Raw genomic sequence first — 17,516 nt, forward strand, 5'->3', positions numbered from 1 at the left:
CACGTGACCCATCCGCCCAAGCATTTGTGACGTCACCAAGGCCCGAGCGTTTCTTTCTGAAGCCGGATCACAATGGACGGTCGCTACGGAGGTTAGTAGAATCGGGTCTTTCTCGGCGTTCTGTGCATTCATAAAGCTCGTGAATCTTATTTTACTATTTTTTTTGCTAATGGTTAAAAGATCATTTCTTTTAATGGCGCTCTCGACGTTTGCTTTCTAATAATTTGGGGATTGGAGACTACCTTGCTGCTGTAGCACGTCCCTCCTCTGCTTGGTTGATTGGTTGAGCTGCTGTCGTTGCTCCATGGGATTGGTTAAGGGCGCTGTCAATCATCGCCAGTCAAGTTTGATTGCTCCGGCAGAGGGAGGTCCGACATTGCTTTTTATTCCAGTACCGTACTTGCATTCGTTTTAAAAAAAAATAAAAACGGGTGGGTGCAGCTGGGCCGGGTAAAAATAATCAAATCCCTAAAGTTCAAAAAAAATATGAATCCGGACAAATGCGCGCTATGTGGCGCGCGCCTCCCACGTGTGGTTTGCGATCTTAAATGGCGTTTTTTAAAAAAAATTAAACTGCGGCGTATTTCCCCCCCCCCCCCCCCTCGGGCAGTGGGATCGCGCCCCGGCCCTGGTTTGGTTTTTGTTTTCAATTTTATTAACGCTGCCTGTTTGTTTGTGGCGGGAGGATGGCGGCTGGTTTGAGTCTGTTTCTCTTTCTTTCCCCCCCCCCCCCCGGTCTGCTCGCTCTCAAACGCCACAAAATGGCGGCGGCCGCCTCCTCCTCCCCCCCCCCCCCCCCCACCAGAGCGCGCGCTCGCACTCTCTCTCGCGCGCGCACACAATCTTTGGATTCCTTAACTGGCATGTTGCGCGCCTTTTGAAGAAGCCCTGCAGCAATCTGGGCCCATTTCCTTAAAATCATAGAATGATACAGCACAGAGGGAGGCCATCGTGCCTGTGCCGGCTTTTGGAACGAGCTAATCAATTGCTCCCTCCCCCCCCATTGCCCTGCAATTTTTTCCCCCCTTCAAGTATTCTCTTTTTAAAATATATTATTGAATCTGCTCCCACTACCCTTTCAGGCAGTATTAAGCCCTCGAACTCTACTTCATTTTCTCTTTTTTTTGTTTTTTTGCTTACTCCTTTTCTGGCCCAGCCTGCAGCAACTTCGGTGTCTCAAGTGGCCGTTTTTATTTTATTTTTAAAAAGCTTATGATGCGGGTAATGCTGATTGCCCATCCCTAATTCCTTGAGAAAATGCTGGTGGGCCTTTGCTGCAGTCCCTGTGATGGTGTTTACATTGGTGGCACTTGTTGTCTGTGTTCCCCCATTCTTAATTGTGAGTATAATGATTATTCCCTGGCTTTTGGGCTGTGGAAGGGTATTGCTGGTGTTCCTGATCCTGTCCCTTGCTATGCAAGTGTCAGGAGAGAGAACCCTGTATAATTTTTTTTCTGACTGAGAGTTATAGAAGCTAATTGAAATGTCTCCTACTATTTTTCTAAGATCAACCAATTTGACAGAGGGGTCAAACTGCCTTGGCTCAATATCTCATTTTGAATTTTGGGGAGATCCCATTGCCACTTCAATTTGTTTAGTGAATTCTTTGCCCCACTCCTTTTACCCTGCCACCACGCCAGGTTTCTGAGGCCAAAAAGCTGACTGGCTTCAAGATCAATGTTGACCTGTAATTGACTGCCAAGAGATGTGGGAATGGTCAGTGTTGCTTCACCCCTTCACTATGTCTTTTCTTCCCTGTAGGAAAAAACAGCAGCTTGCATTTATAATGTAAAATATACCTTTCCTTTTCATGTCTTTTAGGTGTTTGAGATTAGGACAGTGTTGGGCAGAAATGTGGTTGCAGCAATACAACCCACCAGTTTTTGGTGATACACTTGATGCTAGGCTGTTTGTATAGTTTTGTTGAGTTTTTATTTGAATTTAATACAGTTTCAATGAGATTTGTGTCTTTATTTATTGGTTTAGCTGGTATGATCTTTGAGGCAAGCACTTGTTTTGTGGTGTAACCAACTTGTGTTTTATATCCTGAATTACAAGAAACTGACATTTTGACAGCAAAATTGTCCACTGCCAAACTGGTGAATACTTGACATTTTAAAATGTGTTCAAAACATTGTTTATGATGCTAAGATGTTTATGTAGTGTACTTGGGAAATGCCACTTGTGTAGTGACTGTTCCAATGACAATCCATATTCTGTATTACCATAATTTTGTTTTCTCCCCTCCTGTACTGCACCAGGTTGTGTATTTGTCAGTTAAACCAGCAGGATAGCTTTTATCATGTTATGAATCATGTAGACTTCAAGAGGATATAGACAGGCTGGGGGCATCGGCAGACACATGGCAGATGAATTTTAACACAGAAAAATGTGAAGTGATACATTTCAGTAGGAAGAATGAGGAGAGGCAATATAAACTAGAGGGCACAACTCTAAAAGGGGTACAGGAACTGAGATCTGGGGGTATATGTACACAAATCGTTTAAGGTGGCAGGGCAGGTTGAGAAAGCAGTTAAAAAAGCTTACTGGAATCTGGGCTTTATAAATAGAGGCAAAGAGTGCAAAAGTATGAAAGTCATGATGAATCTTTATAAAACACTGATTTGGCCACAACTGGAGTATTGTGTCCTGTTCTGAGCACCACACTTTAGGAAAGATGTGAAGCCCTTAGAGAGGGTGCAGAAGAGATTTACTGGAATGATTCCAGGGATAAGGGACTTTAGGTGGATAGACTGGAAAAGCTGGGGTTGTTCTCCTTGGAACAGAGATGGTTGCGAGGAGATTTGATAGAGGTATTCAAAATCATGAAGGGTCTAGATAGAGAGAATAGAGAAACTGTTCCCATTGGCGGAAGGGTCAAGATCCAGAAGACATAGATTTGAGGTGATTGGCAAAAGAATCAAAGGTGATGTGAGGAAAAACTTTTTTACACAGAGTGGTTAGGATCTGAATGCACTGCCCAAGGTGGGTGGTGGGGGCAGATTCAATCATGGCCTTCAAAAGGGAAGTGGATAAGTACTTGAAAGGAAAAAAATTGCAGGGCTACGGGGGGTTAGGATGGGGGAGTGGGACTAGCTGAATTGCTCTTGCATAGAGCCGGTGCGGACTATGGGCCAAATGGCCTCCTTCTATGTTGTAACCTTTCTGATTCTATGTGTAACCCTATCCATGTGAATTCCTGAAGATATGTTCTTCAAAGTTTTCTTTCTGGTACCTGTAAAAACAAAACTACAGCTCTGTCCACTTATGGTCCCAACAGCTTGAGACGTGTTATGGTCCACCCAGCATTCAGTCATCTCAATCTGCACTTGGAATATATAACTTTCATTCCCATTTTTTGTGTTATTGTAACAAGCCAGGGTGAAAAGGGAAAACTGTTTACTGCACAAGGGTCTGTGACAATGTTGAGACCTTGGTGATATTAAATTGTCCCCTCCAAAAAATGTTTAATTGGATGTTGTAGTTTCTGTCGCTGACGTCTGCATTTTAGGTTCCTACTGGCTATTGTCCTGATACTTAAAAACAGTTGTAAACCCATGCAAAAGACCATTATCACTTACATGTTTATTTTGAGCAGTTCATCTCATTGGAATGGTAGCTGTAGTATGAGAAATGGAGATTAAAGTTTAATAGCTTCCCTCACCTCTGTGTCTCCTTTCCCTGAGACATTGAGTGATGCTGATGTATGGTTGCCTTATGGCACGTTGGCCAGGTGGGCGTTCTTTGCATGCAAACTTAGACATTAAATGTTAATGGGGTATTCAAGAATAGAGCATCGCAGCCAAGCCTGTTGTGTTTTGCTATCATTCAACCACATACATTTGCACTTTCCAGCAAGGTGAACGGATAGCTTATCAATAAAGGGATTCTGACTTTTTTCTTTTTCTAATGTTGAGCATTGAATCTCCATTACTGCACTGATTCAAGTGAGCTGATTCATCAAAACTAGACCAGACTCTGTAGCATCCCAGTTCTTTAAGCCTTGTGCTATTTCTTACTCCAGAATAAGTCACTGGAAAGCTATTGTGAGTACTTGGGTAGTTTATGGCAGGAAGATTGAATGATCTATGGCATTGTTGAAGAATGAGCTCTTATTTTTTCTGCTTCCTCATAAAGCAAATTTGTACGGATTTGAATTCTGAGGTAAACAGAACTGCTTAGATCATGGAAATTTGCTTTTTCTGTAGTTCATTAGAATAGTAATTATGCTCTGTAACGATGCTGAGTAGAGTGATAAATTGGGAGAGGTAGAACAATCTTGGCAGTTTATCCCCAGAAGCACTTGCTGAGAGTGGGACAGTAACTAATCATTAGATTAACAGATGATGTATGGCTAGTAAGCAGTCCCTAATTTTTTTGGAGAATATTGTGCTCAAGATGAACGATGTTAGTGCAGGGGGAATTATTTTGAGCACCCAATATTGGCATTAAGCACTCCCAGGTGTTGCTCCATTATCCAACTGCTTGTTCAACATCAAGACCTGGATGAGCCGAGATTTGCTTCAGTTTAATGTCTGCAAAACCAGTGCCATTTTGGTTCTATCCAGCACGTGTGTGCGCTTGACTCCCATCATACTCTGGCTGTCGCCTTGGCTGATTCAATAGGTATGCAACCTCAGTACTGCGGTTGGATTCGTTCCACACATCCACTCCATTACTAAGATTGTGTTCTTCCACCTCGGTTGCCTTGTCCACCTCCACCCTTAATTCACCCTACCTCATGGCCACTGAAACAACAGTCCATTACCTTGTGGCTTGACTTTTCCAACCAGCTTCCCATCCTCAACCCCTTCCGAGTTACAACCCAGAATACTGCAATGCTTGCTAAGTCTTGTTCTCCCATTACCCCTGTCCTCAACATGCTTGACTGGATTCTGTCTGCTCCAGTGAGTTGACTTCAAAATTATCATTCCCTTTCAAATTCTGTCCTGGCAAATATTTATCCCTCAACCAACATTACTAAAATAGATTATCTGGTCATTATCACCTTGCTATATGCAAATTGGCTGTTGTGTTTCCTACATTACAATGATGACTACACTTTGAAAGTGCTTCATTGGCTGTAATATGCTTTGGGATGTCCTGAAAGTGCTATATAAGTGCAAGTTTTTAAAAAAATCCATCTATGTTCTCACCCCATTTTACCATTGTGTTACACACACCCTCTGCTCCACTGTCGATCGTTCAGGCATACACTGGAATTCCCTTCCAAGTTCTCTCTGCTTTGCCACCGAACTGCCTTCTTTCAAAAAAAAAATTTTCTTCCAGTCCTGTCCACCCCACTCTGGCACCTTAACCCCTGTCTGTTTTTCTATTTTCCCTTTCCTGCTTGGTGTCCACTGTTTCGCCCTCCACTTTGTTACATCTGCCTGCATCTGAAGTACAGAAATGCTGTTGCAAGGTTATCTGCAGAGTGAAGCTCCCTCTCGTCTGTCTCAACAACATATCTCAGCCCAACTTCAGAAGAACACTGCTTACTGTACTGAAATTTTCCCAGTTCCTAGCTCTCCTTTGGCCTTTGAATAAGATTACCAATTTAGAGTGGTGTAAGCAGCAGTTTTGTGTTGTATGCCCACTACAAATTGGTTAAGATGCTAAATGTATATGCAGAGATCTTGCAGTTAACCTATAGAGAATTTCATTCCATCAGCCTTGGATGTGGGTTGACATCTGACCCAAAAGTGAAAGACCAGAGTTTAACATACTGTACCATCCAGTCGCCGTAGGCCCACAATCTTAAAAGTAGTACTCTACTGGTTACGAATGTAATGAGCCAGTGATTCTATACTGGCTTGGTTGCAATTTTGTGAATTGGAATAGGTGCTAATATTTTGTGATTTTAATCACGTGTGCCTATTCCAGGATGATAGTCCATTAGAATAGTATCTATAGTTTCCAACATTGCAGATTGCAAGGACAAAGATAGAACAGGAGTAAAAGTTCTAAATTGGGGAAAGGCCAATTTTACTAGCTGAGAAGTGATCTAGCAAAAGTGGACTGGAAAAAGCTACTTGAAGGTAAATCAGCATCAGAGCAGTGGGAGGCATTCAAGGGGTTCAGAGTAAACATGTTCCTGCAAAGAAAAAGGGTGGGATCGCCAAATCTAGAGCCCCCCTGGATGACAAGGAACATACAGGGTAAGATGAGGCAAAAAAGGAAAGCTTATGTCAGACACAGCGCTCTATACTAGAGAAAGCCGAGAGGAGTATAGAAAGTGCAGGGGTGAAATTAAAAAAGGAAATTAGGAAAGCAAAGAGAGGGCATGAAAAAATACTGGCAATTAAAATTAAGGAAAACTCATACATAAAGAGCAAGAGGATAACTAAGGAAGGAGTAGGGCCTATTAGAGACGAAAAAGGTAACCTATGTGTGGAGGTGGAAAATGTGGGTATAGTTCTTAACTAATACTTTGCATCTGTTTTCACAGAAGAGGGGGACGATGCAGAGATTGTGGCTGAGGAGGAGTGGAAATATTGGATGGGACAAACATGAGTGAGGAAGTATTAAGGGGTTTAGCATCTTTAGTTAAATCACCAGGCCTGGATGAAATGTATCCCAGGCTGCTAAGAGAAGCAAGGGAGGAAATAGTGGAGGCTCTGACCATTGTTTTCCAATCCTCCCTGGCTACAGGCATGGTGCCAGAGGATTGGAGGACTGCTAAGGTTGTACCGTTGTTTAAAAAGGAAGAAAGAGATAGATCGAGTAATTATAGGCCAGCCATTCCAACCTCGTTGGGCAAATTATTGGAATCGATTCTGAGGGGCAGCGTTAATCGTCATTTAGAAAGGCACGGGTTAATCAAGGACAGTCAGCATGGGTTTGTTAAGGGATCGTCGTGAGTGACTGACTAACTTGATTACCTTCTCAAAAAATTCAATGAGGAGGGTCGATGAGGTTAACATGTTTGATGTAGTGTACATGGATTTGAGCAAGGCTTTTGACAAGGTCCCACATGGCAGACTGGTCAAAAAAGTAAAAGCCCATGGGATCAAAGGGAAAGTGGCTCGTTGGATCCAAAATTGGCTCAGTGGCAGGGTAATGGTCGACGGGTGTTTTTGCGTCTGGAAGGCTGTTTCTAGTGGGGTCCTGCAAGGCTCAATAGTAGGTCCCTTGCTTTTTGTGGTATATATTAATGATTTGGACTTGAATGTGGGGGGCTTGATCAAGAAGTTTGCAGATGATACAAAAATTGGCCGTGTGGTTGATAGTGAGGAGGAAAGCTATAGGCTGTAGGAAAATATCAATGGATTGGTCAAGTGGGCAAAAAAGTGGCAAATGGAATTCAATCCGGAGAAGTGTGAGGTAATGCATTTGGGGAGGGCAAACAAGGCAAGGGAGTACGCAATAAATGGGAGGATACTGAGAGGTGCAGAGGAAGTGAGGGACCTTGGAGTGCATGTCCACAGATCCCTGAAGGTAGCAGGACAGGTAGATAAGGTGGTTAAAAAGGCATACAGGATACTTTTCTTTAGCTGAGGCATAGAATATAAGAGCAGGGAGGTTATGCTCGAACTGTATAAAACATTGGTTAGGCCAGAGCTTGAGTACTGTGTATAGTTCTGGTCACCACGTTGCAGGAAAAATGTGATTGCACTAGAGAGGTTACAGAGGAGATTTACAAGGATGTTGCCAGAGCTGGAGAATTGTAGCTATGAGGAAAGATTGGATAGGCTGGGGTTGTTTTCTTTGGAACAGAGGAGGCTGAGGGGTGATTTAATTGAGGTATATAAAATCATGACTGGACTAGATGGAGTGGATAGGAAGGACCTATTTCCCTTAGCAGAGGTGTCGGTGACCAGGGGGCATAGATTTAAAGTAATTGGTAGAAGGATTAGAGGGGAACTAAGCAGAATTTTTTTCACCCAGAGGGTGGTGGGGGTCTGGAACTCACTGTGAGAAAGGGTGGTAGAGGTAGAAACTCTCAACTCATTTAAAAAGTACTTGGATGAGCACTTGAAGTGCAGTAACCTACAGGGCTACGGACCAAGTGCTGGAAAGTGGGATTAAGTTGGATAGCTTTTTTTCATTCGGCACGGACACGATGGGCCAAATGCCTCCTTCTGTGCTGTACCTTTCTATGATTTCACAGTCTAGATAGGATGGTCAGTAGAATTCATGAGACTACTGAGAAAAACTCGTGTGTATTTGCTGTTGCTTTTTATCCCCTCCCTGGTCTGGGTGTGGTTGTCAACAGTTGTTTTGTACCATTGGTAAAGCCCAATCTTGACCAACTTTTTAAAAAAATTGCCCTTCAAATCCAAGGAGGTCAAAGCCGATTATAGTGTCCCAATACTGACTAGACCTGGTTCTGTTTCTGATTAATCCTGTTTGTTTTATCCATTATATTTTCAGCATAATGGTCATCTGTTTTCCTACGATGTTGACATGTATAGAATGCTGTATTTTAGGAGTTTTAAGTTTGTATGTTGGCACCAGAATACTATAATTTCAGTGTGGTATCTGACTGCTAAGGCTTGCCATCTATGAAGTCTTACTTTTCTCCTAACTGGTAAGACTGAGATCGATAGATTTTTGGTATGTAAGGGTATCAAGGGATATGAATCAAAAGCAGGTAGATGGAGTTGAGGTACAGGTCAGCCATGATCTGGTTGAATGGCAGAACAGGCTCGGGGCTGAATGGCCTACTTCTGTTCCTATGTAAGCCCCTACGGTCTCATTTTTATACATTGTATGTTTTGTCTGCATGTAACAACAGTGGTTGCTTTTTGTTGTATGGAACTACATAGAAGTCTTCAAAATTATGATGGGATTTAATAAGGTACATTTAGAGAAAATGTTATCCACTTGAAGGAGGCCAAAACTAGGGGTCATAAATATAAGATAGTCACTAGTAAATCAAATAAGGAATTCAGGAGAAACGTCTTTACCCAGAGAGTGGCTAGAATCTGGAACTTGCTACCACATGGATTGGTTGAGGCGATTAGCATAGATGCAATAAAGAGGAAGCTAGATAAGTACATGAGTGTAAGGAATAGAAGGACGTGCACATAGGGTTAGATGAAGTAGGGTGGGAGGAGGCCCATGTGGAGCATAAACACTGGCATGGACAAGTTGGGCCGAACAGCCTATTTCTGTGCTGTACGTTCAATAACAAAGATAAACTAATACAACAGTCTCCATAATGTAGTTGCTTCAGTGATTAGAGAATTGGGTGAGTGCTTTTCTAGGTTAGGATTATTTTAAGATGTGCATTGGGATTGATTTTAAAAATAACTTCTAGAAATGATGTCTTAATGCCCATTGCCACAGAATATGTTTGCTGTCATGAGGTCCTGGGTTCCCTCTAGGAGTAGGAAATAAGGACTGGATTGGTGCTGTCCATGTACCACTTCTGTCTAAAAGGTGAGGAGATTTTGGTGCAGCAACTTCATGTGCCAAGTGGAACAACGTGCTTATAATTTGTGGGGTAATATTTATGTAATGGGTGCATCCCACTGTGATGTGAAGCTTCATATCAACCACTCTGCACTTCTGTATCTAGTGATGTCTGGGTGGTTACCGTGTACAAGACCTAGAAGGCACAGCATATTTAGAACAACTTGTCAAGTTACTTTTGTGGGTCATTTTCTCATTCAGACTGGTTACTTTGAGGTGATAGACACTTGATGTTAAGTACTGCAAATAAGTGCTATCCCACAAGTTCACACAAGAATTTTTGCAGAAATATTCAGCCACTGTGAAATTAAGATGCAGCAGGTTGTCAAAGTTGTTCAAATTGTACTTTGATGTACTTGTATTGCAAAGAAATATCTATACTCCATGTGTATTTTTTCCGGTATATTCTAAAGCCTTGCCATAGCCTTGTACTCAACTGTTCTAGCTATATATCCCAACATAGGAATAGCTTTATTAATTATTTTCACAATGTGAGAGAATTTATTAGAATCCCTTTCAAAATCTCGCTTATTTCGATTCCATTTAAGTCACTTTTTTACCCAATGTGAAATGTTTCATTTGTTGGTATTAAATTTAATTTGGCCAATGACAACTGATACAAATGCCGCTGCAAAGTAACTGCATCCTTATTTCTTCCTATTTTGGGACAGCTTGCCTGTATTACCTGGATCATGAAGCCAATTGTGGACTTGTCACATTAATAAATTACCTATGGTGCGCACATCCTGTACTCACAGGAATGTGGTGTTGTGCTATTTTTATAACATCTGAATATTGGATTGAAGCTGATGAGGTTTAAATTTCCCATGTAGTCAAATGTTTACCTACCTTTCAGTCTACCTAGCTCCTGAGATATGTCCAGATGGTGTAACACTGCTTCTTTTTGCATTGCTTTGTTTTCCTCTCCCTTATACAAGCCTATGGTTCTGGCTTGATTCCTGCTCCAACCAATCCCCCACATACATCAGTGGAAAATATGATCTGTAGCCTGAATCTACTGCCCACTGTAGACCGAACGGCAGTTGCCTTCCGCCAGCATGTAGCCCTATCCAGATGCCACTCTGACATCCTACTCTTCCTAGCAGAAAATGTGGCCCTGTTCTGACATCTCTGCTGCCATCCATCACTTATGACCCCTTGGGGCATCCTGGGCTGGATCTAGCCCCTAACTACTACCCAATACCTGTCACTGAAAAAAGAAAGAGGGTGGGGGAGGGGAGAGTGAGAAAGGGCTGGAGGTGGGTGAGTGTGTTTAAATCTCAGGTCTCCTGTGATATTACTCATGGCTATTTTGTCATCCCAGTGATTACTTAAATGTTTCCCCTGTGTTGGATTTCATTACCTTTCACATTGCTGCAGCTCGTGTATGTATTCATAAAAACTAAATTTTGTCATACTAAGTTTTAAAAAAAAAAGTGAGTGCTTAGTTTGTTACGGTACTTATATAACAAATATATAGCAGATATTAACCCATAATCAGTTCAAGTGCTTGTAAAGAATTCTGCTTGATCAAGGCTTCACTGCTTGCATGAAGATCGGGAACTGAGGGAAGTTCTGATGGGAATGGAGGGAGGTGTGTGTGAATGTGGATATAGTTTTAAAAAATATCTTTACTGCTCTGCATTGCAATAAACAGAAACTTGCCTTTAAATAGCTCCTTTTAACATAGAAAAATGTCCCAAGGTACTTCACAGAAGTCGGGGGGGTGGGGGGAGAGAATGGTATGTTACATGAAGAATACATTTAGTCAAATAGGTTACTCACGGAGCAGTACAACCAACTGTTCTATTTACCAATCTATATTATAATAGTTTATGAATGGATTCAATTTGACTTTTGAGAATATTAACTTTCTGGTAGGATTTGCAAAATGGGATGGGGAGTCTGACTTCATCATGGCTAGGCCTGCATAAAACCACATCCATTACATGTTCTCCCCACCTGCTGAAGCCCACCTTGGCTTACAGATGAGTTTCTGGCTTGTGCCAGCAGAGTGAGTGAAATTTCCCTTAACCACAGAGCCTTCAACTGTCTCTGCTCCATGCTCTGGAATGCTCTCCCAAACCTTTCTATCGTGCTACCTTTTGTCCTTCCTTCAAAAACTACTTTGATCCCTGGGTTGATTGCCACCTACTGCTTATCTCGAGTGTTCTAGATTTTTAAAAAAATCTAAATTGTTTCATGTGATATTTGTAGGCCCCAGTGGCACTTGGCAGATGGGCTGCTCTTTTTCTGGGGAGTAATGCCCAGATCCATGTCAAGCTTCTGCCTCTGTTTAAACAAGGCTAAAAGCCCTCAATTGGTGGGCAAGAATGTGAAGAGTGAAGGTGGAGTCCTTCCAAAATCTGCCTGGGAGTGGGGTGCAAACATGGTTGCTGCGAGTGTGATTCTGGAATTTGGTCTGTGAACCAAATGACTAGGCTACAATCAGCTGTGGCTCGGTTGGTAGCACTCTTGCCTCTGAATCAGAAGATTCAAGCCCCATTCTAGAGATTTGAGCACAAAATCCAGACTGACACTCCAGTGCAGGACTGAGGGAGCACTGTATTGTTGGAGGTACAGTTTTTCAGGTGAGACGTTAAACCGAGGCCCCATCTGCCCCCTCAAGTGGAAGTAAAAGATCCCACGGCACAATTTCTAAGAGCTGGGGAGTTATCCCGGTGTCCTAGACAATATTTATCCCTCAACTAACATCACTAAAGCAGATTATCTGGTCATTATCACATTGCTGTTAGTGGGAGCTTGTACGCAAATTGGTTGCTGCATTTCCTACATTACAACAGTGACTACACTTTAAAAATACTTCATTAGCTGTAAAGTGCTATGGGGCGTCCTGAGGTTTCAAAGGCACTATATAAATGCAAGTCTTTCATTTGATGGTTTGCATCAGCTGACTAAAATGCAACATTCATGACTATCTGTGTATTTTCTCTTCAAATATACCATTGCTTTTATACTTCTAACTTCCTGTCTAATTACAAGCTAGTTATAATATGAAAAATGTTATAGCAAAGGATGTTGAGCACAATGTATATCTCTAGGGCCCTTCTTATATCTCTTCCATATATTTTTCTTTCTTGCCTCATACCCTTGTTTTTCTTGGGTATATTCTTGCATGCTTAATATGTTTCTAAAAGGATTTCCATGTTACCTCATCCAGGGTATTTAGGGTTCCGAGCTTTTTGTCTTCATAAACCGCATAGGTATGTACCATGGAACATCCGATGGTGGAGGGGGCAGGATGATGAAATACAGACATATAAAGTTTAAATACATGTTCCCATAATTTGCATACATCTCCAGTTGCTGATACTAACAGATCTTGGTGTTCTAATTTAGGATTTATCCACCAATGAGACAACAGCGCTAAGAACAGCCCTTCCCAAATCTCCAGGATTCAAACGGGAAAAACCAGTGAGCACGAAATATAAGTGCAAATAAGACTGAGTTGCCTGGGCTTCGAGGGTTAGATTTACGGGTAACTTGGACACATTATAAATAATCCCAATTAATTTCTTAGAGTTCATCCTTCATTCTGATGAAGGATGAAATCCTGTGTGTTTCTCCTGGTATTAATTGTCATTCTACTTTAAACCTAATCATATTGTCACTAGTCCTCAAATTTTTGCCTGCTGACTTGTATAATCCAGATTTCCTGGTAGTCCATGAAGTAATCCTGTACTATATTTTGATTCTTTGACGGGCATACATCTAGGCATTCCTGATTTATATTGGATGAAGTCACCTGTTATTGCTACAAAGTTTGCATGGACAAGAATGATCATGTAACTTGCTATCATTTGTCTGCAAGTCTATAGCAAAACCCTATTGTTAACCCAGTCCTCTGTTTTGTGTATATTTAGGAGATTGTCCCTACATCCATATTGCTCTTATGTGAAGGTATTAAATAATAGTCATTCATCCTTTACCTCTAATAGAAGTTAGACTAGAAACATTGAAACGTCTGGGTAATACGCTTTATCTCTCCCCTTCCTATCTCCTGTAACCTCCAGCCCTACAACCCTCTGAGATCACTATGCTCTAATTCTGGCCTTTTGCGCATCCCTGATTTTAATTGCTCCACTGTTGGCGGCTGTGCCTTCAGCTGCCAAGGCCCTAAGCTGTGGAATTACCTCCTTAAACCTCTCCACCCCTTTCTCCCCCTTAAAACCTATCTCTTTGATCAAGCTTTTGGCCACCTGTCCTAATATCCCTTTATGTGGCTTAGATTTTGTTTGGTAACACTTCTGTGAAGTGCCTTGTAACCTTTTACTACACTAAAGGTGTTGTATAAATGCAACTTGTTGTTAAATCAAGTCAATGTGATCTAGGTACCGATTATAACATAAATCACAAAGCAGGAACTCCTCAGTAGATCAAAAGTGTGTCTGTCTTGACTGCTTACGCTAGCCACAGCAAGTTAATATCAGAAGGTCCCCAAGGAGTTCCAGTGTTTATCTTTTTATGTGTCTAATTATGTCCTCCTAATGTAGTGCCATTATGTAAACGTGTTCTAACTATGTCTGGTTATTCTCCCTTCAACGAGTGCAGTAAGATCTGTTTACTCACTAGTGAGAAACTGTTATGTCCTTCCTCCCAGTACATTCATAACACAGGCCTACTTGTATCAGATTACCTCCCTACAGTCATTTGACTAATTTACTATATGCCTACTATATTTCTTAATCTCTTATGGATTGTTAATGAGGTAATGTCGCCACTGCTCCAGGCCTGATCCTGTATAGCCATTATATAGAATAAATGGATATGTATTTTAAAAGTTTATTATGGCTATTCTACCTGGCATACCCATACTTACACTCTGCCTGCTTGTTAGCTCAAGCCAAATTTTTGTTTTCTACCACCTTTCTTCCCGAAATAGAAATTCAGCTTCCTTAATTTGCACACTTTTTCCTGAACTTTTAAAGCTCCCCACCTGTGATCTCTTTCCTAAACACCTTAAGCACTTTCATGCTGAATTGACTCCTATCTTCTGAGGTGAGTCATGTTTCTGTAATCTGTATATTAAAATTTCCTGCTGTTACAGTATGCCTCCAACGCCTTATTCTGACTGGTTCTAACAATCAAGTATAGATACTTAATTGTTTTTTTAACTCTGATCTCTTCCCCCCTGACCAACCTTGAAACTCTGTTTGCCTATGTGGTTAAAATCTTAACCCCCTTCTTTCTCTCTGTGCACTTTCCACCGCAACCCACTCGGTACCAAGATTTAAAATGTGTCAGGGACTGATGGTTGATCTGATCCTGGAGCATCCTGATGGTTGACCTGATCCTGGAGCATCCTGATGGTTTAGTGGATGAGTGTACCACTGATGTGGTGCAAAGCTGTACAGATCAAGAAGGCCAACGGTTAGATTCTTTGCCTATACCAAGTTAGCTGATCACTGCCAGGTGGCTGTAGATGCTCTAAAGTTGGCACCAGAATGTCTGATTGAGGGAAGGGGGGAAGGTCAAGTAGGGTTTCTGTTATCATGTGGTGTATGTACATCGGTAAGATGAAGATTAGATTGAACTTGCCTGTGTTATCCACCCCTTCAGCTTCAAATAGCCTGCCAACATTCACTGGTTAGGCTTACATGAACAATGGTCACTCGAGCAAGTTACCAATAGGGGTCAGTCCCTTCAGGAGAGGTGGTGGGGAGAAAATTGGCAGGAATAAGTCCTGGGTCACGTGCAAGAAGCGATGTTCTTGTTGAGAAGCACTTAGGCACAACATGATGACTTAAGAATTATGTTGAAGTCCATCATCACGTCACTGTTGGATTATAACAAAAATGATGCTGGACTCTTCTGTTTTTTTTTTCTCTTTCCCCCCCCCCCCCCCACAAAAAACAAAAGTTTGTAAAATCTGTTGGTGTAACTGAAATGCCAGGTATGCTGATCATTGATGTCTGATTCTGTTTCTCTTAGAGTACGGAGAGGATGATTCTTGGAACACAGGAGGAGACGATGGTCAAGGTGATTTCCTTTTGATTTTATCACTAAAAATACAAGATGTTCAGATGGAAAACCTCCTGTGGGTTTAATGGGGTCAGGAATTGCTGTTTTAAAAATATTTAGGCATGTTTTTATTGCTTACAATAGATATTAATGCCACTTTATTCAGACAGTTAGTGTTGTAAGTAAAAGATATGGTTTAGGAATAAAAGGTTTTACACAAAATTCTTCAACTAGTTGGTTTGGAATCAGATAATCTTGGTGCTCAAATTTGTAATGTTGAGCATAATTAGGATAGCTGCTTATAATGAGAGGTATTAATGAACAAACCAGTTTGAATTTATATAAAAGAATGTGGTGATTTTCCAAGTAGTTTCTTTGGAATGCAGCACTACTTCAGGGGAGTCCTGAACTTCCCTTGAAAAGTAACTAATAAAACATGATCTCGGGAAGAATATATTTACCTTGGAAGGGATATTATGCCGATTTACCAGAATGATATTGGGATTTAAAGGGTTAAATTGAGAACTTACATAAAATTGGCTTCTGTTCCTTTGAGGGGTGATCTAATTGAGGTATTTAAAATGATAGTGACTTGATAGAGAGAGACTATTTCTTCTGATGGTGGGGGGGGGGGGGGGGAGAAATAGAACAAGGGGGTGCAATCTTAAAATTAGAGCTAGGCCATTTTGGAGTGAAATTAGGATACACTTTTTCAAACAAAGGTTAGTGGAAATCTGGAAAACTCTTACCCTCACCCCCAAAAAAGCTGTTGAGGCTAGGTCAGTTGGAAATTTCTAAACTATTGATAGGTTTTTGTTAAGCAAGGGTATTAAGGGATGTAGAACCAAGGTGGGTAAATGGAGTTAAGATACAGATCAGCCATGATCTGATTGAATGAATCTTGGAACAGGCTTGATGGGCTGAATGGCCTCCTCCTGTTCCTATGACTTTATTTTTTCTATGTGAATATCTGATCTTGTGTATTTTGTTCCTGTTAGGGTATGATGGCTATGATTACAATTACAACCAAGATAATTCAGGAAATTATTCAGGAAATTATGGCTATAACTCTGGCAATAAAGCTTGGGATGCTCCTAAAAACCCTAACACAGATTCCATCATCGCTAAGATCAACCAACGCCTGGACATGCTCTCCCAGCTAGAGTGTGATAAGACACCAGGCCCCTCTTCTCGCTCTTCAGGCCAATACAACAGGTATCTTCTGGAAAGTCACTAGATGGTAAAATACTGTACACATAAAGTGAAGAAATTGGCATTTGGGACTGATGTGGCACTTCAAATTTAAATAGGCTGGCACACATTTCTTCTTCCTCTCCTCCTCCTTCCCCCCCCCCCCCCCCCCCCCCCCAAAAAAAAGAAAATCTCATGCTTACCTGCACTGTGGTGAGAAAACCTTGGTTTATTAATTATTTTATACCCTTTTTATATTGCCATATTTAACTTTGATTTAACCCAAATTATTAAGCATGGATTTAAAATAAAGCTTTAACCAACAGTGATTCATTGTTTAAACCAAAGTTAATCTGGATGATGTATCTCACTCTATTCGGTGCCATACATTCGATCGTCAAGGTGCAAAACGTAGTCTTAGTTTGAGACCACCAGGATTGAAGTCCTAACTGACCCTAGGTTTGGTTAATTGTATTAGCAATGTGACTGAGTCTTCAACGAGGATCATCATCTGCAGTGAAACGTATGCTTGGTAACGTGGAGAGTATAGAAGGTAGTAATTTATTTTTACATCTCCATTCTTTACAGCAATTAGGTTAAATTTTTGAGGATGGCATCCAGCAAATGAACAATGGGGGGCAGAACATTGGACAGTTGACACGAGCCATTTGTTGGACATTTGTCTTTAAAGTTTGCTGTTGGCCAAATGTTTTTTTTCCATTCCTATGAAGGAAAGTTGGATATTGAGCAATTGCAGGCTGATCTCCCCATTACTTACACGTGTATGTCTTTTTGGTTGCAGTAAACCACCTTTTGCTGCTGTATTCAGTAATTTAGACATTGTTTACAGATGACAAAATAAAACCTGAGAGACCATGATTACCTGAAATATCCTGTTTAGTTTTTAGTCTGCTGTCACTGATTGG

At 41.3% G+C, this 17,516-nt stretch overlaps 1 protein-coding gene across 2 annotated transcripts in view; it reads left to right on the forward strand.

Annotated features, from left to right (window-relative positions):
* Nucleotides 1-17,516, forward strand: part of LOC137304507 (A-kinase anchor protein 8-like) — a 28,078-nt gene continuing 10,562 nt past the window's right edge. The window contains exons 1-3 of one of the 2 annotated variants that reach the window (XM_067973136.1): nucleotides 5-91; nucleotides 15,370-15,417; nucleotides 16,398-16,614. In XM_067973136.1, coding sequence (XP_067829237.1) covers nucleotides 73-91; nucleotides 15,370-15,417; nucleotides 16,398-16,614 — 284 coding nt within the window. In that variant the 5' untranslated portion in view covers nucleotides 5-72. Of the gene's footprint in view, nucleotides 92-15,369; nucleotides 15,418-16,397; nucleotides 16,615-17,516 lie in introns of both variants that reach the window. The other variant, XM_067973137.1, reaches the window with a different exon arrangement.

Source organism: Heptranchias perlo, chromosome 37 (genome assembly GCF_035084215.1).
Source record: "Heptranchias perlo isolate sHepPer1 chromosome 37, sHepPer1.hap1, whole genome shotgun sequence".
NCBI lineage: Eukaryota > Metazoa > Chordata > Chondrichthyes > Hexanchiformes > Hexanchidae > Heptranchias > Heptranchias perlo.